The sequence below is a fragment of the Cyprinus carpio genome, chromosome A6 (assembly GCF_018340385.1).
Source record: "Cyprinus carpio isolate SPL01 chromosome A6, ASM1834038v1, whole genome shotgun sequence".
NCBI classification, from domain to species: domain Eukaryota; kingdom Metazoa; phylum Chordata; class Actinopteri; order Cypriniformes; family Cyprinidae; genus Cyprinus; species Cyprinus carpio.
Window position 1 is genome coordinate 19,688,748 of NC_056577.1, and position 25,860 is coordinate 19,714,607.

General features: G+C 34.6%; 1 protein-coding gene across 3 annotated transcripts in view; it reads left to right on the forward strand.

Moving 5' to 3' along the window:
* LOC109084421 (disks large homolog 1-like) overlaps nucleotides 1-25,860 on the forward strand; it is a 113,455-nt gene that overhangs the window by 80,726 nt on the left and 6,869 nt on the right. Inside the window, exons 8-19 of one of the 3 annotated variants that reach the window (XM_042758308.1) lie at nucleotides 487-537; nucleotides 624-748; nucleotides 1,534-1,703; nucleotides 1,825-1,961; nucleotides 2,824-2,968; nucleotides 5,414-5,540; nucleotides 8,131-8,287; nucleotides 8,646-8,748; nucleotides 16,029-16,143; nucleotides 19,730-19,906; nucleotides 21,679-21,745; nucleotides 23,552-23,648. In XM_042758308.1, the coding sequence (XP_042614242.1) occupies nucleotides 487-537; nucleotides 624-748; nucleotides 1,534-1,703; nucleotides 1,825-1,961; nucleotides 2,824-2,968; nucleotides 5,414-5,540; nucleotides 8,131-8,287; nucleotides 8,646-8,748; nucleotides 16,029-16,143; nucleotides 19,730-19,906; nucleotides 21,679-21,745; nucleotides 23,552-23,648 (1,471 nt within the window). Of the gene's footprint in view, nucleotides 1-486; nucleotides 538-623; nucleotides 749-1,533; nucleotides 1,704-1,824; nucleotides 1,962-2,823; nucleotides 2,969-5,413; nucleotides 5,541-8,130; nucleotides 8,288-8,645; nucleotides 8,749-14,905; nucleotides 15,192-16,028; nucleotides 16,144-19,729; nucleotides 19,907-21,678; nucleotides 21,746-23,548; nucleotides 23,649-25,860 lie in introns of those variants that run through there. The other 2 variants (XM_042758306.1, XM_042758307.1) reach the window with 2 other exon arrangements.

The window sequence follows — 25,860 nt, forward strand, 5'->3', positions numbered from 1 at the left end:
TTTAATTTAAAAATATGTAAAAGTTATAATTATACAAAATACATATTTGGTTGAAAGTGAATTTTAAGTTTCAGATGACCAAAATCAAAACTTTTATAATTATACAAAATACAAATTTAATTTAAAGTTAAATATAACCAAAATAAAAACAAAATCAAAACTCTAAGCGAATTTTTTTTTTTTAGTTGGATACAATTTTTTTTCAGTGTAAAATCTATCAATAATATTCTCTCTTTTTTTCAGTGTAATGCCTGTCTATATTAGTCTGTCTATAGTATGTTAGTACATTTGTGCATTTCAATAATATATTACTAGCAGTGTGAATCTAGCAGGAATTTTCTCTCTTTGATTCTGGTTCCTGAACAGTTGCTTCTGATGAAAAAAAAAACGAAACATTTTGGGTGACACTAATAGAGGAGGGCATTCATTTATGTCAGTGTATTCTGAAATTGCATATTTACAAAAATTTGTTTGTTAAACTTTCAGGTGAATGGAACAGAAGCTGATTATGAATATGAAGAAATTACACTTGAACGGGTAAGATTGCTCTGACAATGACAAAAAAGGTCTTTGGTCGACATTTTCTCTTTTTTGTTCTTACATGTGTTTTTTTTTCCCTCCAGGGGAACTCGGGCCTGGGTTTCAGTATTGCAGGCGGTACCGATAACCCCCACATCGGCGAGGACCCAAGCATCTTTATCACCAAGATCATCCCAGTATTATATTCATCACAGAACCTAATACAACAGTTTAAAAATGAACATAAAACAATAAATCACAAACACAAATAAGCAAAACTGAATTGCAAAAATTAAATTTCATAATAGTATTTGCTGCTAAACCTATCTCCTTAAACTAATCAACACAAACCTAACAGGCACAATTCACCCTGCTGAACCTATTTTTGCCACATGTAGAGCGCTGAATTCAGCAGAAAACATGTTGAAAATGCACTGTAAATGTATCAACAGAATCTTCACAGTCACAGGACGCTAGCATACAGGAGCGCTTTCCCTCGAGGAATGCCTTGTTCATGCTCAGGAACCGTCAGTCTCTCACACTCACTTTTTTCATTGAAAGAAGAAAACTTTTGCACTTATATTTCTGCTCTTGTATGGAAATTCGAAATGGTTTTGCCTGTTAATGCAATATGGGCATTTATAAAGAAACAAAATAATAGTGCACATCTCAAACTGTGTTTGGAAAAAAATATGCTCACCAAGGCTGCATTTATTTGTTAAAAAATACAATAAAACAGTAATGTTGTGAAATATTATTAACATTACTCTTTTGTAACATTACTGTCACTTGACGTTACTGTCTCTCAACTCTTGTGTTGCAGTTGTGCTGCTGCTTCGCTTACATTCAGCTTGTGTCTGAGGTGTAAAACAGGATTACAATGATAGATCATTTGTTTATACACTAATTTAGTGTTTTGATTGGTTGTACTTCGAAGAGCACTTCGCTATCATTGTGATTTTTGTCTTTTTTTGGACTGTTTAGTCATTGTTCTCCCTCTTTCTCTCTGTACAGAGTTAATGACTGTATACTGCGGGTAAATGATGTAGATGTGAGAGACGTAACTCACAGCAACGCTGTGGAGGCACTAAAAGAGGCAGGCTGCATTGTCAGACTGTACGTCAGAAGAAGAAAAGCTGTCACAGAAAAAATAATGGATGTAAAGCTGGTGAAAGGTCCTAAAGGTAAAGCCGTCTCTCATCTAAAGATTACAAAATAAAAGCATGCTATGCCTTGATGTTCAATCACTATAATTCATGTTAAGAAATGGTTTAGCAAATGGTTTAGTCTGACCTCTGTTGACAGGTTTAGGTTTCAGTATAGCCGGAGGAGTTGAAAACCAACACATTCCTGGGGACAACAGTATTTATATCACCAAAATCATTGAGGGAGGAGCGGCCCACAAAGATGGACGGCTACAGATTGGAGATAAACTTCTAGCTGTAAGTAAAAAGTTAACTTTTCTATTACCTGTATTTACTAAATAACATTAGAGACAACATTTTACATTGATGCAAGGAGAAAATCCAATTTTTTTAAGAGCACTTTGTTTAACGAGATGTGATAGCTATTCATTTAGAGCTCCTGCTGCTGACTTTTAATGCTAAATATATCCTCTACAATAAACCATTTTTGCAAATAAGCTGTCGCTTTCAACCTGTAGAGAAACATTTGCATCTGGCAGAATGTAATTATACATTAGTTCATTTTTAAAGAAAGAAGTCACCCAAAAAAGGAAATTCATGCTAATCATTGTTACTGACCTTTGATTAGTCCTTTTCTGTCATTTGAAGCTTATTGTACCCTGGCTAGATTAAATATTAATACCTTCATGTTTTGTTATAACTTTTCTAAATTTAATTTTTTTTAATTAAATGGATCAAAAGTGCCAATAAAATGTAAATTCAGTCTCTAAATTATAATAAAACAGTTATTGTAATATTATAAATTGTAATATGGTTTCCGCAAAAATAGTAATCAACACAACTTTTTTCAACAGTGCTATTATAACCAAATTAGCAAATTAGAATGATTTCTAAAGAATCATGTGACACTGAAGTCTGGAGTAATGGCTGCTAAACATTCTGCTTTGCCCATTACAAGAATAAATTAGGAATAAATACATTTGACATTATATTAAAACAGTTATTTTAAATTATAATATTTCACAATATTACTGATTTTACTGTATTTTTAATAAAATAAATGCAGCCTAGCTGAGTATAAAATGCTTTTTTTAAGTCTCAAACTTTTATTTTGTGAGTTTCATCTGAAGGTTTCATCTAATCATGTGTTCGGTTATAGGTGAATGCTGTTTGCCTTGAAGAGGTCACTCATGAAGATGCCGTGACTGCCTTGAAAAACACCCCTGATGTCGTCTATTTAAAAGTGGCGAAACCCACCAGTGTCTTTATGAATGATAGTTACGTTCCTCCCGATGTCACCAGCTGTAAGTAAGCTTATCTTGAAACATACTGTATTCCTTTTTTTTTTTTTTTTTTTTTTTTAGAAAAAGTATTTTACTTACATAGAAAATAACAGCATGCAGGCATTATCAATATGGTCAGAGAATGAACAGATTTGTCTTAAAGGAAGTTCTGAAGTCCCGTGCACACTTATGGCTTCAACAGTGTATAATCTCACCTCAAAGCTGCTATACACAGCACTTTCTATTGATGAGGGCAGCAACTCGTGAGGACGGCCACTAAAATTGACTCTGCAAAGTGCTGAGTGATGACAGTCGATAATGTAGCACCTTGGTGATGTTCCAGTGGCAGGCCAGATCCCCCAGCATTAGATTCTGAGAAAGGAAGCTGTCATTAGGGCTTAAAGGCATGAAGGACAAAAGCACATTTAATCATGAAGTGCATCACGTGGCCAGCTCCCCCATCCAGCAAATCCAGCATCAGTATATGTAGAAATGAGTGAATGTGTGCGTGCAAGTGTTGCAGAGAGAGTTTTAAAGCCTTGTAAGGATATCCACAGATGTAGACAACACTGTCTTGGTCGTGTGTGTGCGCGATGTGATTTTTCTTGGCGTAAACAGAACAATTTCATTAGTGATCCCATTTCATTATATCTGTCAGCCAGTCAGGCACTGCGTAGGGATTTGACACGTGAAGGACTGTTTGATGAGAATTAAATAAATGGGTTGTTGATGTCTGCAGTTAGTAATTGCCCAGTGCGTACCCTTGACTTTATTACACTTTAAGGATACATCTTTCATAGTGGTGACATCAATTAAAGACCCTTAAAAGGATTTTGTTCACACAAAATAAAAATTCTGCCACTGTTTACATACCCAAATGTTGGTACATTCATGCACTTGGCAGATGCTTCTTTCCAATATAATTGCATTAAGGATATGCATTTTACCAGTTCATGCATTCCTTGGAAATCAAACTTATGACCTTGCTATCTGTTCTCTGGTGTTTAAGCTACAGCAATACTTATATACTTGTATACTCATATACTATATTTTTAGTTTGGTAGCACTTTATTTTAATGATTCCTTCTAACAGTATAATTCCACAAGTAATTACTATGTGAAACTAATTAACAACACGTATTTACTAGAAGTTTGATTTAGTTTTGGTTTAGTTTTGGTTTAGTTTTAACTATGCATAATTTACTACATAATTTATTTTATTACTATAGTAAATGCATGTAAAGTGTGACAAGGACACATTAAAATTGAAAAGTGTTACCAATATTTTTTTAACAAGGGATCTGTTTAATACTCTTGGTTCTCTTGGTCCTTTTGGAGCTTGATGACAAAGAAAAACTTAATACTTGTATTTAGCAAGGTTTGTACAATTGATAGTACTTACTAATAGTACTTTGACAAATTGCTTTGTCTTTGAATAGTTTTGTTCCTGCAGTTTTGTTAGTCGCTTTGGATAAATGCATGGATGTAAATGTAATTGTTGGTCAAATAAATGCAGCCTTGGTCAGCATAAAAGACTTCTTTCAAAAACATTAAAAAACATTAAAAGATCAGTAACACTTTACAATAAGGTTTTTTAGTCAACATTAGCTGACTACTTTAGTTTATGTAAAGCATTAACAAACCTCTACAGCATTTATTAATCTTAATGTTAATTCCAACATTTACTAATGCATTATTAAATCCAAAAGTTGTACATATTAACATTAGTTAATGCACTGTGAATTAACATGAACTAAGAGTGAACAACTGTATTTTCATTAACTTACATTAACAAAGATTGGTAACACTTCAGAATAGGAAACACTTATTCACTATTAAGTACGACTTTTCCATTAATAAATTCCTAATTTGCTGCTTATTAATAGTTAGTAAGGTAGTTGTTAAGTTTAGGTGTTGGGTAGGATTAGGGATGTAGAATAAGGTCATGTAGAATAAGGCATTAATATGTGCTTAATTTTAGCTAGTACTAATAAATGGCTAATATTCTAGTAATATGCATGCTATAGTTAAGAGACCCTAAAATAAATGACCACCGCCCTCCACCAACCTCAATACCATAACTAAAGCCCTTGAGCAAGGCACCAAACCCCTAACCCACCCTCAATACCACGACTGAGGTGCCCTTGAGCAAGGCACCAAACCCCTAACTGCTCCCCGGGTGCCGCAGCATAAATGGCTGCCCACTGCTCCGGGTGTGTGTTCACGGTGTGTATGTGTTCACTGCTGTGTGTGTGCACTTTGGATGGGTTAAATGCAGAGCACGAATTCCGAGTATGGGTCACCATACTTGGCTGTATGTCACGTCACTTCTGCTTGTCTATACATGTTATTTTTAACATTATTACATGAGTGGTGCAGATTCTCGATGCTGATCTTTGTGAACATTGTCAAATGAGTTTTCATCATTACGCCAATAACATCATATATTTTGTGTTTTGGTTGTAGCCTATTCCCAGCACATGGAGAACCATATCAGCACCCAAAGCTATCTGAGTCAGCCAATAACCCCCGCTACACCATCTCGGTACTCTCCTATCTCAAAAGGCATGCTGGGAGATGAAGAGATCACAAGGTGAGTCTTTGCCCTCCCCAATTTTCTTTGACTTCATGATTATGACCACTTGCCATACTTTTACATGTGATTATGGCTTTTGGTTCAGAGGTTGTCTGTGCAATTCCTATGATGCATTATGATTCCTTGACCTTGCTAAGTGAAATGATCATTTATTTCAAATGAAAGTTGATACAGATCATGACTTGGTTTTAAACTGCTTCTTAACAGTCATATCATTTGACCTTAATTACTCTGATTTCTGCCACTCTCATCACATGTTTGACAGCTGTTTTTTTTTTTTTTTTTTTTTTTTTTCGTTTTCTGACACGTCTTTTCTCTGTATCACTCTGCTGAAATTTGGAAGATAATGCTATGTAAGTTTCATTACATGTAGTTTGGTGTGAAGACATAGATATGAGGTTCAAAGAGAATAGCATTTCTCTACACACAAGATAAGCTGCCCAAGGTTAATGGAATTTTTAGTACATACTTTATATCTGCATAATGGTTCTAGCTTTCATACTACAAAAAAGACTTTATAAAACACTCATGCACAACTACTCATTACTCAATATATGTGTGTGTGTGTGTTGCTTTACATGATTTGTCAAAAGATTGGGTTAATGCAATACTATTAAAAATACAGAATTATATATAAAAAAAAAATATATATATATATATATATATATATAATTATTAAAAAATATATATATATAATATATATATATATATATATTATATATATATATATAATTCATGTTACTATAATAGCAAATTCCTTAAGTTCAGAATAAATAATAGGTTTTTACCAGCTGAAACATAATTATGTCATCATATCCATGTTTGAAGTACTGTATACATTTCTCTTAAATTATTTTATTATTCTCTTAAATTATTATATTAATTTACAGGTCTTTAAATCAAAGTTTTAAATTAGGCTACCTCATATATTCAGATGGTGAGAACCCTGGTTAAAATAAATAAATAAACATATTACCCATATTATTGCTGTTGTGCCCTGGTGGAGAACCTCTGATTTAGGGTATTTACAAGGAGACATTTATTGGGTACATATGGCAGCTCGCTCACAGCATTTGTTGGACAGTTTTAACTGTCCTCCGGAGAGCTGTTGAAGATATTGGCTCATTTAAGATATAGCATCAGTGTTGACTGTTCATCTTCTTGCTCACCTGATTTGTTTACTTATTTTGTAAGAGCTTTCTGTCAGAAGCGAGTGATATTACGAGAGCTGGCCTGCAGATTATATTGGCCGGACGCGCCATATTTTGTCTGGTAGAGAAATGTGGACTTGTAACAATGTGCGAATGTGCTTTACCATATTTAATCCTCTTTAATCGGGAGGATTTGTTTCCTATCAGAAGAATTCACCAAATACGTCAAATTGATGTTAAAAACAAACAGCCTCTTGCGTCATTAGCTAGCGTCATGAAATGACCAACCAATCTTTAAAGTCAATTTTGGCAAATCTGATAAGCTTTGAATTAAGACTTAATTCTACAGGATGGGTATAAAAAAAAATAATAAAAAAAAACACTGTTTCATAACTGAAATATATGTAAATGTTATTATGTCATGATGCTTTGCGAGACCTTTGTTCTTGAAGTGTGTTTAGGGTTGAATGGTGCACCCAGTAGCCATGTTGAGTGAGGGTTTGTTTTGAAAACACTGAAATGTTACAGAGCCAGTAACTTGAGGCTCTGCTGCCATCTACAGACCTCTAGATGTGCTCACACATGAAAAATGTGATGCAGCTTTACAAATTGTTACCTAAGAGCATGGACCTCTCTGTAGTACATATTTTGTTCACTAGAGGGAGATGCTGTCAGATGTATTTGGTTTTTAAATTATTATTATTAGTATAATAATAATAATAATTATTATTATTATTATTTTCTTTCTTTCTTTCTGAGATGGGAAAGAATAATGTAAGGGGATGTTGCTGTCATAGCAATACACACACATATTGGTTTACTTTAATGGAATTTTGAATTCAGTTATTACCTCTCTTGTGTAGTTCATATTTTGTTTACTAGAGGGAGATGCAGTCAAATGTATTTTTTATTGTATTTTATTAGATTTTTAGACATAAAGGACATATTGGTTTAATTATTAATTGAAATTTGAATCCAGTTATAAAAATAAATAAGTAATATTTCTGTTTAGATTTATTTTTATTTGACTTTTAGTGTTAGTAGTTTTAATTCAAGTTAAACATATTTTAGTTAATAGCTAAGGGAACATTTCTAATTCTCTTATAAGTTTAAGTTTTTTTTTTTTTTTACTTTATCTTTTTTGCATGTTTTTTTTTTTTTTTGCAGTTTTTTCCCCTCATTGTAACTTGATGAAGTATAAGTTATACAGTTACATTTTATCGATACGAAAAAACAAACAAACAAACAAACAAAAAAAAAAAAACAGCAAAAACTTAAATAACCGAAAGCAGTTTTGAATAGTTTCCTTTTATCGATACTATATATATTTTGTAAGCATGCTTTCCTGGCCTGTTCACTCAAATCAACTAATAAAAAGCATGGTTTCCTGGCCTGTTCACTCAAATCAACTAATAAATGCTGGTCTTGGTTTTTAGGGAGCCTAGGAAAATAGTCCTGCATCGGGGCACCACAGGACTAGGCTTCAACATTGTAGGAGGAGAGGACGGAGAGGGAATCTTCATCTCATTCATATTAGCAGGAGGACCTGCAGACCTGTGTGGAGAATTAAGGAAAGGAGACCGTATCATCTCTGTAAGAGTATTGCACTGTTAACAGTTGTTCTTTTTTCAGTGAAAAAAGTTGTTCAGTCATCAACAATTGTTCATTGTAAATCATTTTTCAATCTTACTTAATGCTTTGGCATTATCAGCATAACCATTTCAGATAATCATTGATTTGAAATTTCAGTAAATTTCAGAATGCCTTTTTATATTTTTCTTTTTAATTACAGCAGCATTCAATCAGCAAAGTTTAATGTTTTTTCCATTTTTATAGTAGATTTTACATTCTGTATTTTCCATGCATTCTCACACTGTTGGACCCCACTGACTGCATTTTGCATCAGTGCTTATTTATAATACCTGTCATTAATATTGTATGTGTGCTGTAGGTAAATGGGGTGGACCTCCGAAGTGCAACACACGAACAGGCAGCTGCAGCACTGAAGAATGCTGGACAGACTGTCACCATCGTGGCTCAGTACAGACCTGAAGGTGGGTAGGAAGTTCCTCTTACAATATTTCAGACATTAGTTTCAGACTTACCAGTATGTTTCAGTGTTAACAATAAATAACATTCTTATGCTTATCACATAGTTTGATTCCATTCAGAACTGGGTTACTGGGCCTTTCCTTTGTAACATGACAGCTTCAATCTTTTCATTTATTTCAACTGATTTTATAAGGGTCTGTCATGTTTCATTCTGCTGACACTAAATGTACACTTGACTCAAGCCTAAACCTCATAAACATACTTTTATACTAAGTATTTTCCATGCTCTGCTCCAGATTTGTTTCCCCACATCTCCCTCCTTGGTTTTCCTATTTGCATACAACTTTTTTTATTGGATAGAATCTCTTTTAAGGCACAAACTCTAAATTGATGAGCTTTTAGCTGAAGAATTTAATTAGATGCAGCATGGATGGTGGACCGTGATAATGGGAAGACAGTCAGTGGAAGTGACGCTGTGGATCTGATAGAAAACCTGTCATTTGTGTTTAACCGCCAGTAAGGAGTGATCTTAATAACCTGTCGAGATCTGCTCACATTAAGTAATCTTATGTCTTATTTGTGAATATTGGTGTCCACTGAATCCTCAAATTAATTGTAGTTCTTTAAACCCAGCTATACTGTGTATTTAAAGTCAACATTAAATGTCATTCATAACCCATTTTTCTTCCGTGATCTGGTATTGAAACGGTATATTGAACAAGAAAAAGAAATATTGGGCGGGACTTGATTTTATCTATCATAAATATATTGGATTGTGAAAAATTTGTTTAGTTTAGTGTTACTATTTTAATGATGTGCACCAAGTACACTTCTGTTCAAAAGTTTGGGGTTAATAAGATTTTATTTATTTATTTATTTCACAAAAATACAGTTTAAACAGTAATATTGTAAAATATTCTTACATTTTACAGCTTTTTATTTTAATATATATTTTAGCAGCCACTTCTCTAATCTTCAGTGTCACACGATCCTTCAGAAATCATTCTAATATGCTGATTTGGTGCTCAAAAAACATTTCTTATTATGACAGTTGTGATTGAACAATATTTTTTCTGGAAACTGTAATACTGGAATACATTTTTTTTTTCAGGATTTTTAAAATTTGAAATAGGAAATGTATTAACATTTATTTGAAATAACAAAAAATAAAAAACATTTTTGACTACATTTGACTATTATAAATGTCTTTAGTGTCACATTTGATAAATTTAATGCATCCTTCCTGAATAAAAGTTTCAGTTTCTTAAAAAAAAAATATTACTGATCTCTATTCCAGAATTGCACACAAACTGCATTACAATACTTTCAACATTACAACATTAAATGTAATTTGTGTGGAATTTCTATAAAGTCTGTAAAGAGGAGAAAACACTGTCCCAGGCAGATCAAGCTCACTGCAATGCTCAACATAAAGGAAGACAAATATGTGAGGGTTTATAAGAATACATTTTCTTTTCCTCTTACCTCTATATAATGCATATTAAAGTAGTGTTTATAAGTGCAGCTGCTTTGTTTTTTAACGGTAACCAAGGAAACTCTATTTCGCTGCTGTTCTATAAGCACCACCTGCTGTCAGAGATTAAATTTACATTTTCATTCAGCCCGTCTGCTGTTTTTGTTTTGTACAGGTGTGCGTAGCATAATTTCAGAAATCTTAATTCAGACAATTCTGTTTTTGCTTGAAATGATCTAATTCAAAAGCAACTGCTCATGCTACATTTCCTGTTGTACTGAACTTGTATTGAACCGTGACCCTGAAACCGAGGTATGTACCGATCCGTGACTTCTGTGTACCTTTACACTCCTAATTTCATGTACATGTAAGAGATAATGTGCACAGTTCGCTGTATGGTGTTGTGGTCGTGACTTCTATCGGCTTCTTCACCCTGAGGAGTAGAGAGTCCAGCCTGGCCATCACCTCAGCAGGCCTAGCTGCAGTGTTTATTAAAATACCAATGGGGTAGTGATGACCCTCAGAGCTTTGGCTGGAGATAGTCTGAGAGGGTCTAAATTAAGCTTCTGAACAGGTCTGTGTGTGCATGTGTGATCTGAGCTCCTTTCACACCCCTAGCGAGTGTGTGTGTGTTCATGTAGCATCTTCTCTGTTTGGTGAAAGCTGTTGTCCTAGCGTGGCTCGTGAGCCTGGCTTCCTGTACCCATCACGCTCCTCCGCACAGAGCAGCTCTGTCCTTCAGCTTGGCTTTCATTAGGAGAACATTCCACAATCCGTTCTCTTCATCACAGAGAAACAGAAGAGAGCACTTAGCATCTAAGCTCTTCAGAACCTGACCTGCTCTTTACTTGTTGTTTTCATAAGCAACTACACTAGAAACAACATATGCTTGCTGGCTGCTAATCAGTACTTGTCCAAACATTTATTTTGTGTCCTTTCTGTTTCTTTTTCTTTTTTTATAAAAAATATAAATATTCATTATTTTTAACATTATAACCCTTTAACGTGATAATATTTTCCTTATATAATATATATATATATATATATATATATATATATATATATATATATATATATATGTGTGTGTGTGTGTGTGTGTGTGTGTATATATAAAAATATAAAAATAAAACTTACAAATATATATATATATATATATATATATATATATATATATATATATATATATATATATATATATAGTACTTTTGTTTAAATTCATCTGACACTTTAAGATTGAAGTTGTTTTTTTGCGTTGCAGATATTATGTTGGCATGACAATGTTCTGAAACATGCTAGCAACTAGCATGTTAGCAAGTGTTAAAACAAATGTGCTAACATTATTAAAACATGCTAGCAAGATGCTAATGACTTAAATATGCTCGCAGTGTGCTAATACAAGCTAGCAACTGGTTAAACATGCTAGAGAGATGTTGTAAACGTGTTTCTAGAATTTTCTAATGTTAAAGCATATTAGCAACGTGCTAAAATGGGCTAAAAACATGTTTATTACCAAAAAAAAAGTCTAACCTTCTTTATACAAAATATAATTTCTCCTCCTTTTGTTTTTGTTTTGAAATATTACATGGGCATGTTTTGACATGTTTGAGATTTATCCATTTGATTTACCCAAATGTTTGTTGAAAATTTTCCATAGTGTAGTCTGTCATCATCTCTTGATAGTTGTTGATGAGTCAGTGTAGCTTTCCAAAAAACATACAAAAAAAAAGCAATGCACCAACTGTTGTTGTCATCCCTTATCCATGCCAGACATCTCATCAACATGCTCTTCTGCCAGCAAGATGGCCACAGGTGCGAGCAAGGTTCAGGCAGCTCCCTGTGGGGAAAATGAGCTGGGGTTACATCCAACTCCCTCTGCTCTCCATATGCAGTGTGTGACAACATGCATAATAAAGCGATGGAAAGCGCAGATGCAGCACTCACTTTGACCAATGGCTGCTGAAGAACTGCTGAGGGAGGACCTTGTCAACTCTCCAGGGCTTCTCTTAGTGAATATGTCAGTGCTGCGTGGTGTTTTCCATTAAGTGCAATAACCAGACGATGCTTTAGGTATCTAACTAAACAGATGTAGTGGTGTAATGATTTAACTGCAACGCAGTCATTCCAGAGCCTCCATTTTGTGACATGTGCACTGATGGTGACGTTTGGATAGGAAATGAAACCCCTTAGGGCCAGACTGCTTTGATCAGAGGGATTTAACGGCTCTGAGGATCTGTGCTGGAGCTTAAAGACATCAGTCTCTGACACACACACACACACACACACACACACACACACACACACACACACACACACACACACACACACACACACACACACACACAGCTGAGCAAGTCCTGCTTTAGTGACATACCCTCCAGTTATTTGCAGAATTAAGGAGAAATTTTCCTATTTCACTTAGTTCAGCAAACTAAGAAACAAACAAACACTTTTTACTTTTAATGGGACCACCCAGTCAATGAAAAAAAAATGTTTGACTGTGATATTTCCATTTATATATATATATATATATATATAACTGAAATATTATTTAACCACACCTTCTTGCAAAAATATATATATATATATATATATTTTTTTTTTTTGCAAGAAGGTGTGGTCAAAAATGTTTAAATGTTGCCATGTTTTCTTATTATAAGCATATTTGGGCATTTATTAGACAGATAGTTTTGCTTTGTTCCCTATAGCACACAAAAAAATAATAATGCAGCTGTCATACTGTATATCCCCATCTACTGTTCAAACTGCCATCTATGTCATTATTAATTTCTGTGATTATGTATTACCAAAACCCTCCCTCTACCTCAGTGATGTGGAACAGTACACTATACATATGTGTGCTTACTAGGATATTAATTAATAATAATATATTGTACAAAATTGTTACATAAACAATTGGCTCTTTGTTTCTCCTCTCTCTGTATAACAATAATTTATTACTATTATTATTATTATTGTCATTCTGGAAGAACCTGGAGTTGCTGTGTTTGGACCAGGTTGCTTGCTTTTGTTGCAAGATCTGCCAGAACTGTAATGCTTAGCAATTATGCAGCAATTCTTTTTATACTCTGCTCGTCAAAAATGAGTTAAGCTTCCTTTAATGCCTTAAGGAGATGACTAAAGTATTAGTCAATATTATGTATAAACTGAAAGTGCTTTAGCCACATATATTAGCGCCGCACTCTACGACTACGACAACAAACTCAGATTATAAAGACTAAATCCTCTCTCGCACCTTGTTGAAATTCACATTCACATATTCATGAGATCATGGCTGTCAAACTTAGATTCGATGAATCATAAAATCTTTGTAAATATTTGTCTTATTCTGTCTACAAAACTCTATTGAAGATAGTGATCAGATTTTTGGTGTTTTTTAAGGTTTAGTGCCAGTATTTTGCTGATACTCTTTGAGGATGCACAGTGTACCCTTTCAGTTATTGGCAGATATAGGTTTTTTACAATTATATTACCTTTGGTCTCATCTAAAGCCCACTTTAAGTTAATCTAACAAACACTAATAATTAAATAACACTGTTAAATGTAATCTTTAGCAGTTCTCTTAATGAATATCCCTTTTCTTACCCTTTCACCACATTTTCAAGTTCCCTTGAAACACTTAAAAAGATTGATTTTAGCTTTTTTGTTGTTGTTTTTTTACTGTACACTATGTAGTACAGAATTTTGTCCGTTTATCACTTCCCAGGCATAACATGAAATAATTATTGACTTATTGGCATTGCTATTACTATTTATCCTATTGAGGAAGTGTTAAACTTTGGAGCTTTTCCATTTGTAAAAATGATACTTCAAATCATACATTGATTTAGCTTCGACCATTGTGCCTTAATGTCATTTCTAAATATAAAAGCTCCTAATGATTATTCATCCATCTTTCATTCTTTTGAAATGTTACTCAAAGCGTATTATTTCCTCTCTCTCTGCCTCCTTCCTTTTTGAGCTTTCTGAAAGCCCCTTAATTGTTTTGTTTGACACAGAATTGATGACAATACCATTCTGAATTCCTGATAACATGAAAGCCTTTCACTGTTCTACGGCAGCACATGCATCATTACTCTCATTAAACTATTAATTCAAAACCAATGCAATCCTTAGTGTACTAGCATTTAGTTTCCTGTTGTTTCGTCAGTGTGGACAGAAGCTATGAACGTTCTTCAGTCTTCGTTATGAATGACTTTGCATTTTGGCTTTCTAATTATAGACTTTTGTTCATCACCAGAGACTTCCACGCATCCATTATGTCTCATTGTCTTATGTTTATCTGCCAAGGGAAAATGTGAATTCAGAGAGAAAACATGACAGAGAGATTATTTATTGAAGATAATTTAATGTTTTACAGTACTTTACAGTACTAATTTGCATTGCTCTTGGTACAGTAGTTGGTCTTTTGGTCTAAATTTGCTGTACCCCAGTAGAACCTGCATGCTTTCACCAAACCTCCGTTTCTCACAAATATCATCACACGCCTCAGTGCTCTTCTGTTTCTCCTGTTGTTAGTTCACTTTCTCTTCATATTTACTTCCTTTGTTTTGCTTGGTGAACTGAAGGCGCGGTTTTGTGCTAAACAAGCCAACATGGGTTAGGGCTGTGACTTCAACAGAAAGAGAAAGAGAGAGCGAGAGAGAGAGGGTAGGGAGGGGTGAGTGAGAAATTCAAGCACTGTTTAGTCCATTAGCATCTGTTATGTTGCTGTGCTGTAGGTGCTCAGAGAGGCTTTGCGTGGAAGCGTCCAACTAAGGCAAGTTACACGCACATACACACGCTCAAGCACACATTCGTGCAGGGAGAGCAGCTGTGTGTGATTTGGAGCTGTCCTTCAGCACCACAACACAATTGAACCCTCACATGGAGGGGTAGAGACAGACACGGAGAAAAAACGCTCGGAAACTTTTGCTCACTGTAGTCTCCTGCGCAGCTCTGAGAAAAGAGCCTGTAAGTATGCTATTTACTTTCAACTTAACTGAACACTCATTTGTAGCGAGATGGTTAAATTATTCAGTGGAAGGAGAATTAAATTGTTTTATTGTGCATTGAATGTTACAGTGTTTTACATGTTGCATAATGTTAGGTTTGTATTTTTTATGAAGTTTTTGTTTTGTTTGAGCTGTGAGGGTTTTGTTTTGTTTTTATAGAAGATATTTAATAGACTTCTGGGGTTGCCGCCTCATGTTTCATTGACTTTTACTTCAAAGTAAGACTTTCTTGATGATTCAATCCTGTCATGAGCTCTTTATCGGACTATAATGTCAATGTTTCAGTTTTATAGCTTGAATGTCTTTCTTAGGTTCCCTTAAGGTCAAACACAGTGAAAGAGCAGGAGCGTAAGTGGGTTAAACCACGGAATAATTCATGAACATTTTCACTGTTTTGGTCTAGTGTGAGCAAACCTTCCTCACGCAGTTTGAGTCCTGGGAATGAATGTTGAATTCACTGGACCCATCTCATTAAATAAGATTTCTCAAACATATCAGACTATATCCATCCGGCTTGCACAACTGTGCGTATGTTGATGCATCTGCCTGCTTTTTAGTGTTTATGCATTTGTAATGCTCACACTTGAAAGACCTCAAACCGAGATCCTATACTTTCTCCTAATGCTCTATCTTTATATGTCCCTCTCTTTCTGTCTGACTTTTCTTCCCACCATCTCCATCGATATTACCGATCCTCCCTGAGGCTGTAGGTGTTTGAGGGCTGAGGATGTTCCTTGTTGTTTATCTCTTCTCAGCAGGACTGCATGTGTAATGTTGTTTTCTGTGTTTCCAACAGAGTACAGTCGATTTGAAGCCAAAATCCATGATCTACGGGAGCAGATGATGAACAGCAGTATTAGTTCAGGCTCTGGCTCATTGCGGACTAGTCAGAAGAGGACCCTGTATGTCAGGTGAGCTTTCCCTAATCACCACTAGTTACATTTGATCTTCCAAAAATGCTTAGATCCTTAGTCCTCAGAGATCAACACAGGAATGTGGCACTCCAGAGTACGTAGTACATTCAGCACTTCATAGTGTATTATAGTATAGTATAATTTATTATTACTTTTATTACTACTATTTTTATTTATTTAAATAATTTAAATATATTAAATAATAAATTCTGTTTATATTTATACATATCTAAATCTAAATCTGAGAATTAAAATCCATAAAAAAAAAAACACGACATTGGCATGGTTTTCATGCAAGGTATCATGCTGATAATATAATGCGTAATTTGAAAAATGCATAGAAATGCGAAAGAGAAGCATTTTCACTGTTGGCTTCATACATGGACACAATGGGGTGTAATGTCTACTGAAGGCATTTTTTACATAGTTCACAATCCATCTCTAAAACCCTTGCACCATAAAAATTGGTCATCTTGTTATGGCTTTCATTAATATTTGACCAGCCTTCTCCTTGAATTTTTTTCATGCACATTGTTTAGTCTGCCACTGAATGTGTCATTCTCTGAAGTGTTTTTTTTTTGTGTGTTGCCTTCAGAACATTCAGGCCAATGGTTACACAGTAGACAGAATCACATCATTTAAGGCAATAACACTGGGGCAAGACATGGCTCTGTATTGACTGAAAGTTTGCCATGTTTTTGGAACCACTGTCGATCTTTTCACCTTCCTGTGTTGACGGACTCCCATCGCTCATAGCCTTGCACATCGGTAGCAGTAGATAATCAGGATTGCTAGGTGAAACTGCTCTTGAAGTTTTGCTCTTTTGTGGCTTTTGTTTGACTTCATTCTTTGCTGCTCTTATGTTTTAATAAGAACAGCTTTGACATTTTGAGGATTTGAAAGCCCCCTGGGCACTGGCTTCTCTACACATGCATGCGATGTTCACTGATTTAAAAGCTAATGTGATTTTTCAGCTGTGTAGGTCACATTCAGCTCAACCCATAATATGTGCATATTGTCCCTGCATGTATTTATGTATGTGTTCTGAAAAATATTAGTCAAATTGGTCATCATAAGAAAAATTACATTATTTTAATTGACAGCAGAACATTTAACATAATAAGTGGATGAAATGAATGATTAATGGAAACAAACAGTGATGGAAATTAAAAGTAAGAAGGGTTTCTCTAAAGTCTCTAAAGTGTGTGTTGCAGTGAGGCTGTTTGCTCAAGTGTGGTTTATTGCATACTTTTACCATTTAGGATGTAGTTTGTGGTTGTATCTAAATGATTTCTATTAACACAAGCTGTTGTGGCAATGTTAACATAGCTTGTTTTGATGGACACTTAAAATGACGCAAGGATGCCGATAAAACTGCATTCATCTTTGACTTTATATTTCTCACGGTATGTTTGTGACACAGAGTCAAGGTTTACTAGGCCACTGGTGTCATGTTTAGCCACTTACCTTTTTGACTTAACATTTCCTTTGACCTTGCGCTAAGAAATATTGTAATTAGGCCTTTTGCATGACTCATGGAACATTTTTTAATGATATTTTCTAGTAAGTATCTAGTAAATGCATTTTAAAATGTTTAATTGTTCCACTGGCTGTCATAGCACAAATATAATTTTGACCTTTATGAAAGAGACACCAGTTTTATGATCTTATATTACATTAAAACCTTATTACTACACAGATTGAGCTTAATCTTCGTTCTGCAGGCCATTTGCTACAGTATAATGACTTAATGTCTCTGCTTCATCTGTGCAAGGATACAAATGTAGCCTATTACACCTCAAAGCAGATTAAGACTGCACAGAAATCATCTGCATCATTTGCTGAAAAGTTAAATAAGGGTTCTTTATGTGCATGTGAGGGTTAATGAAGGCTTTGGTGTCTGTATGTTCCTTAAAGCCCCATAAGCTTCTCAGATGCCCTGGCTTCCTCCTGGAAGTGCTTTATTATTGATGAGGAAACAGAGATAAGCTAGTCAAGAGCTTGGACAGCTAGTTACTTCAGCTCCAGTTCTCTTAAATGCACATGCACACATGCACAGAACAGCAGTGGCCTACTTAACGTCTCAGGAAATCTGTCTGTGGACAAATGAGTTAGGAAGATTGGCTTTGTAAGACAAAAAAAATAATAACTTTGGCATAAGAGAATGGTTTTTAAATTTCTTTATATATTTTTAATAATCATAGAATCTCATGTGTGTACAGTCTAGAGGCTTTTCTTGCCGTTGCATACGATTCAGTTTTTTTTTTTTAAAGAAAACGTTTCATTCTCCCCCTGAAAATCATAATTTTGTTTAACATGCCCCATTTTTACTTTCCCTTTGGCCTCTTAAATAAAAGCTTTTTTTTGTTTTGTTTTTGTAATACATTTTCCTATTCTAGCTTAATATAAACTAAACCTGAAAAGTGTAAACTCTTTGAATGAAATCGAAAGATGCTTTTTGTTTGAACATCCAGACCAGTTGAAGATGGCAGTATTAGCATGAGTTTTGGGTGGGACTATCAGGGACTATCAAATTACAGAAAAAAAAAAAAATTCTTATTATTATTATTATGTTTTTATATATTTTTATTTTTGCTGTCAATCAGTTAAAGAATTAACTAATCACACACTGAAAACCACTGCATTTCAGAGACATTCTTAAATGTGACACATATATAACAAATACTTACTGCATGCACAGATTTAAGGCAGCTTTAATCGCCTTTTTGTTAACTTCATGACTTAACTGACGACATAACTACATTGCATGCTTGTAGTTTCTGTTGCGCTTTAATATTAAAAAGTACGGGCTACAGCGTGCGCCGCCGGATTTGTGCGAGCAATTGAAGAGCACGTGCTAGGAGCACAGTATAACGGCTGAGAGGACAGGAAAATCATTTTTACTGACATATGGTCTGACTGCAGTTCCCTCTGTTGTTGTTCTACTGATGCTCCCTCTTTACCTGTACCTTTTATTTCACGCTCGTTTGACTAGCGCCTGGCGCTGAGGTGAAGTTGGAGTGGGCGTCTGAAAAGCTGCTGTTTGATGTGGTCGTAGAGACATTCTGTATCTAAATAAACGCAATTCTTGTCAAGAAAAAAACTGACAGAAGCAGCAGTTGTGAGTAGGGTGGCCAACCCTAGGTCCATCCCTGTCTCAGTTGCTTTAAATATTTGGTAACACCTTATTTTAAGGTGCCCGTGTTACACGTTACATGTACTTACTATTATGATAACAATTAATTATGCTAAGACAAACTCAAATCCTAACCCTAACCATATAGTAAGTACATGTAGTTAATAAACATTACTCAGTACTTATATGTATAATTGCACTGTAACAAGGACACCTTAAAATAGAGTGTAACCAAATATTTTTATGTGTTAAACTGAAAAAATTAATTGTATGCGTTAACGTGTTAATTTTGCACTAAGCACAAATTTTTACATTGTTAATTTATTATTATTGTTATTATTTTTATTTACTTTATCAACAAAGGCGTTCATTAACATTCATTGGTTTTTTGCTGTCTTATTTTTTCTTCTCTGAAAAACAATTCTTATTACATTCTCACTCCTGTAGGGCCCTGTTTGATTATGACATAACGAAAGACTCCGGCCTGCCCAGTCAGGGGCTGAACTTCCGCTTCGGCGATATCCTACATGTCCTGAATGCTTCGGACGAGGAGTGGTGGCAAGCACGGCATGTGACTCCAGATGGCGAGATGGAGGAGACGGGCGTCATTCCCAGCAAAAAGAGGTAGGCTGTGCCCCATGCATTCCAGAGCTCACTGTACTGTAGAAATATAGCTCTGTGAACCCTCTTTACAAAGATTAACACAATTGTGCTTTTAATGCCACATTACCCACAACTCGTAGTCTTTCTACTTATGTTTTTTCACAATGTTTTGTTTCAGTTCACTGCCTTTCTTCATTGTGTTTTAAATACTATGCGTTATGCATTGTAACTTGTAACCATGAGCAATGAGCACACGTATACTGTATCTGCACAATGGCATCCAAGAATTATCATATTTGAGACTATATGTGACCCTGGACCACAAAACCAATCATAAAGGTAAATTTTTTTGAAACATAAAATAAGCTTTCCATTGAAGTATGGTTTCTTTTGATAGGACAATATTTGGCCGACATACAACTATCTGAAAATCTGGAAAATCTTTGCAAACAAATCTAAATATTGAGAAAATCGCCTTTAAAGCTTTCCAAATGAAATCCTTAGCAATGCATATTACATTTTTTGAAACATAAAATAAGGTTTCCATTGAAGTATGGTTTCTTTTGATAGGACAATATTTGGCCTAAAAAGTTATAATTTTGACCCACACAGTGTATTTTTGGCTATTGCTACAAACATACCTGTGCAACTTATGACTGGTTTTGTGGTCCAGGTTCACATAAATGCTTACATATTTGAAAGTTGACGTAAAAGTAACTTGACTCAGCAGCTGAAGATTTGAAAATAGTTTGATGTGGGCGTTTCTTCAATCAAGAGCACTTTTATGTCCCAGGGGTATTAATTTTTATTATTAAAACTAATAGATTAAATGCTTTTTTTTTCTCTCTCTCTCTCTATTCTACAATCCTGTTAAAACTGCTTGGAGACTTTCTGTGCCCCCAGTAATATTTGATCAAAATTGGTGTACTTGGTTACTAAAGTGACAGAATACTTGAGATGAAATATGAGATGTAATAACTAAGTGAAGAAAAGTTATTACATAAAACTTGTGATAACATTATTTAATTGTATTTAGAATACAAAAGATGCCAGCTCTGAAATTAACTTTAGCAAGACAAACAAGTCTGCTCTATTTTTGACAAGGTCATGGGTTTACTGTTACCCATGTCTAATTAGAGCCTTATGTTTCAGTACTGATGCGTGATGCTGTGAGAGTTTCTCTCTCATTATCTCCTCCCAACTGTATGCTGATTGAAGTTGATAATTGACTTCTCACCTCATTTAAAAAATTTGCCTCTCTCTTCGCTGATGATGCTTTGGTCTTGAGGCACAGGGGACAGCCAGCAATGCTCTGTATTTTTAGAAACAAGTTGGGATTTCTCTTTGTGCAAGTTTCTGATCTGCGTCATTATATTTGGATTTTAAAGGTTAGATGTCATCTGGATTCATCAAAGCATAGTTTTTTAACCACGTGTCTCATGTAAACTCTCCCTAAGAAGCACGCTAAAGCAGCGTCTGGTGAATGTTACCCTAAACCAGCTTAATTATGCAGGACTTCCTTTAGTAATCCTTTAATCATGGTACATAAAAACATGCATTTTAAGGGTAATATGGGGGTAAATATTACAAATGTATATTCCTTTTCAAAACAGCTGATAATGATATCTTTGTCCTTGTAAAAACAAACGGTTTTGGGCTTCATACATTTCTTAGCATACCTTTTTTTATTATTATTATTATTTTTTACATATATACATAAGAAACTCGAGACAGTTGTTGTGTATTAACAGACAAAACAGTCATCCTACAGTGTTTGTCTCCTTCCTCTTCAGGGTGGAGAGAAAAGAAAGAGCCAGGTTAAAGACGGTTAAATTCAACTCCAAGACTCGAGACAAAGGGGTAAGTGTTTGCTGCTCAAATTTTATCAATAGACTAATACATTATAAATGGGTCTTTTGTGTAAAGATTTAATTCAGTTTACTCGCAGTCATGCCAGAATAGCTTTAATTCAACAGAAATCAGAAACCATTATGAACCCGCCTTGTAACCTATTTTAAAACGTTGTTATTTTATGCTAATTTGAGATGAAAAGTGCTAACAAGATGTTCAGCATTAGAAAAATTTTGTTGCACCTCTGGTGTGACTTTTGAAAAGCCAAACCTGTTCTCACATAGGACGACTAACAGCTGGCAAGTGTTAAACTCTAACAAAGTAGTGAAGTATAAGTGATGAGTCATTCTTCATATATGAGATGCTTGTTTGAAAGTTTCTATTTGTAAAATGAATTAAAATCTCTTTTAACTGAATGTAGTGTACTAATTCTGTATGTTTGTTCACAGTTCTCTCCTGTGGGAGGATTTTTAACTGCATGTGACTATTAGGACTGGGCAATATGGCAAAAAAAAGTGTATTTTACATTCTATTCATATAAATATTAAGCAGTACAACTCTTTTTAACACTAATAATAACAAAAAGTGTTACTTGAGCACCAAAACAGCATATTGGACATTCAATATATATCACAGTAATAATATATATATATATATATATATATATATATATATATATATATATATATATATATATATATATATTTCAAAACAACAATATTTTCAACCGAACTGCCACTGTAGATTCAAAATATTTAATGTAAGAAGTAAAATGCAGTCTAAAAATCTTGTTAAAAATAGCCAAGGAATGTTTTTCACATTGTTTCACTTTGTTTATTCGTACTGTACACATTAATATAAGATAATATATAATATTTGGACAGATTTTAATAATTATATGAAATATCCCACTCTGTGAAAGGACTTCAGTGTATGATAGAAATATCATTAAATCAGTTATGAATAGATTCACTGAAGTGACTGTTTGACCAAGTTTACCAATTTACTCCAACACAGTTTTTTCTAATGAAGTTAAAAATAAAAAGCTACTTAAATCATTGCAATATTCACAATGTTGATTAATTTTAGATCACCACAGAAAATATTGTCGAAATTCAATATATTGCCCAGCCCTAGTGATTATAACTCTTTAGTCTTTGCAGCAGTATTGTGTTTAGTACCAGACCAACTCATCACCCACTCTTCACTGTCTCAGCATTTTCAACTGCATTCACTAATGCAGCATGAGTGCATGAATATTTCAGAGAACAAAAAAAGATTTATACAGTACGCTTGCCATTGATGTCGAACTGCTCTTCACTTTCTCTTCCTGCACATTACTCAGCTGTCCATCTGTTTATGTCCTTTATGTGTGTTGTACTGTAACTCTGTTCTTGTCCAAACCCTTTGATCAATGCCAATCACTTACTTTAATCAACTGACTTATTATAGGGGCTGGTCTGCATGTCGTTGAGTTCGTCCAAATTGTGCTATAAACCCACTATGCTAATCTTGGTTGTGGTAACTACCCTTAAAATGTATCTGATACTCGGTATTCCTTCATAAACTCTACTGTGTCTGTTGCCATCTCCAACCCAAGATTTGGTTTCATATCTATTTATAAGTTCTATCATTAGTGATTTTTGTCATTCCATTATCTTCTTATTGGATGGTGGTGGCTTTAGTGTCAGTAACATGGGCATCTGTTAAGTTGGGCATTTGTTCATACTTCAGCTAGACACCCAACACCATTCCATCTGTTTTTCCTTTTTTGTTCTCCCTCCCTCCATCCCTCCCTCTCCTCCTTCCCAGCAGTCACTCAATGACAAGTGTAAAAAGAACCTCTTTTTGCGAAAATTCTCTTTCTACAAGAACAAGGACCCCAGCGAACTGGAAACAAGTGATGTGGACCGTAAGTACATTAGCCGTGTGCAGGGCAGGGTAGCTCCACATGCGGCTACGCCAACACCGCTGAACAAAACTCCTGCTTCTGTAACAGCCCTAAACATGACAGCAAATTTGGTTGATCTCTGTATGTTATTGTTAGATAATTTAAGGACCATATGTCCATTGAAAACCACTGAAGTCTCCATATCTGGGTTTGTTGCAAGGCAGGAGCAATGTTCATCGGTAAGACGTGATATGTTGTTCCAGTAATCATTGTTATTTTTGTGGTTTTCTCTTGTTCCGTGCTCTCTGCCGACTGCTCCACAGGACCTGAGTGACGACAAAGGCTTGAGTAAGTCCACAAAGGCTACAGCAGACCTACAGAACCCCACCGGCCCCACCAAACTCCCGTTATTTCCCATAAATCTGTCTTACATGCTTAGCGGTGATGTTCGGGTAGAATTGTGTTGTGTCTAGATGGCTATAAAACACAAGCTTTGCGGACCAGCAATTTGTTCAGGTCCTTTGTTGTCCATTATGTCCATAACATGTTAATTCTGCTCCTCTTAAAGGGTTAGTTCACCCAAAAACATCATAATTTACTAATTTATATGATTGACATAATTTATGTGTTGTTTTACAACAGGATGGAACCATGTTTAACTATGACAATAACACAATTAAATGTATTATTGCAGTTTCTAGAGTATTGCTTAAAGTGATGGTGATGACCCAAAAGTACCTGTATGCATTTCTTTCTTCTGCAGAACATAAGATATTTTGAAGAATGTTGGAAACCACACAGTTTCATTGCCCATTGACTTCCATTGCATGGGCTAAAAATACAATGGAAATCAATGGGAACTGAAACTATTTGGTTATCAACATTCTTCAAAATATCTTCTTTCATGTTCCACAGAAGAAAGAAATCCGTACAGTTTTGGAAAGATGTGAGGGAGATTTTCATTTTTGGGTTTACTATCCCTTTAACAATAAATGCATTGTTTTATAATAGTGGTGCTTATTATACTTCGGTGTAGGGTTTTTTAAATGGGGGTTTGAGAGTTGATGAAAAACGAATAAGTAATTCAATTGAATGGAACATTAAAATAAACAAATGGTGCAGCACAATTAACTGACATAAAACTAAAATAGTGATAACACTATATCTTATAAAATCATGATTTTCAAATAAAAGGCTGCCGTTCAATTAAATATATAGTCTGTCACATAAGGTTCACTTTATTTATATTCAGATTCAGATTTTTCCAACATTTTTGTTACTAAATGAACAAAACCAGTATTCTGCCAAAATAAAAACTTGAGGATGTAATATGTTAAAAGCTCAAGGGTTTGAATGTTTGAAACTAAAGAGTTTAAGAAATAAATATTTGTATTGTAAATAAATAATTTGAAACTGAAAAATTAAAACAACCAAAATAAAACACTTGCTAGAAATAAATAGACTTGATATTTCCTTGCATGTCAAGCCTATTAACCTACATCAGAGAACTGTGGACATGCAAATGAAAATGTTAAAATCTTAGGGGATACTTCAAGTAAATGTTTTACTTCTAAGGGGCTCAGCTGACAAAAAAGTTTGGTAACCCCAGGTTCAGGTCTTTGAACAAATGCCTAACCCAAAGAATTAAACATTGGTGTGTAATTCACATCTTTTCCTTTACTTATTCCCCCCACTAAGCCATTGAGCATGTTATTTTTTGCCTAGTGAATCTCAATGGCAATAAATAAATCATAGGGCTTAGGGAGTGGGCTCTTTTAACTTGACAGTAAGCAACCACCTAGTAACTGTGTAGCAATGTCTTGGAAACCATCCACAAGACCATAGGAAGTTTTGCACCCTTCTGTTTTCTTCAGAATATGTAAAAATCTAGTCACTGCTGTGATTTTGCTTTTTGGGGGATGAGTTTGAGATGTGCTTTTGGGGACAAATACTGTACATCAAATGCAAGTAATGCTAAATTTAACTCTCATGTTCTGTTTGATGTGGGCACTGAGATGCACACTCCCTTCAGTTCATTTTGATTTCTTTCAAACAGAAACAACTACAGTAAAAAGAGTTTCTGAAAAATTCACGTCTACTTTGGGATACAATCGTCAATAATTTCTATGTACTTGGTCAAATCAAAAATGCTAAAACAATATTAGGGAAATCAGAAGATCATTTTAAAAATAAATGTAAAAAAGTTTTGGGTCCGTAAATTTTTAATGTTAAA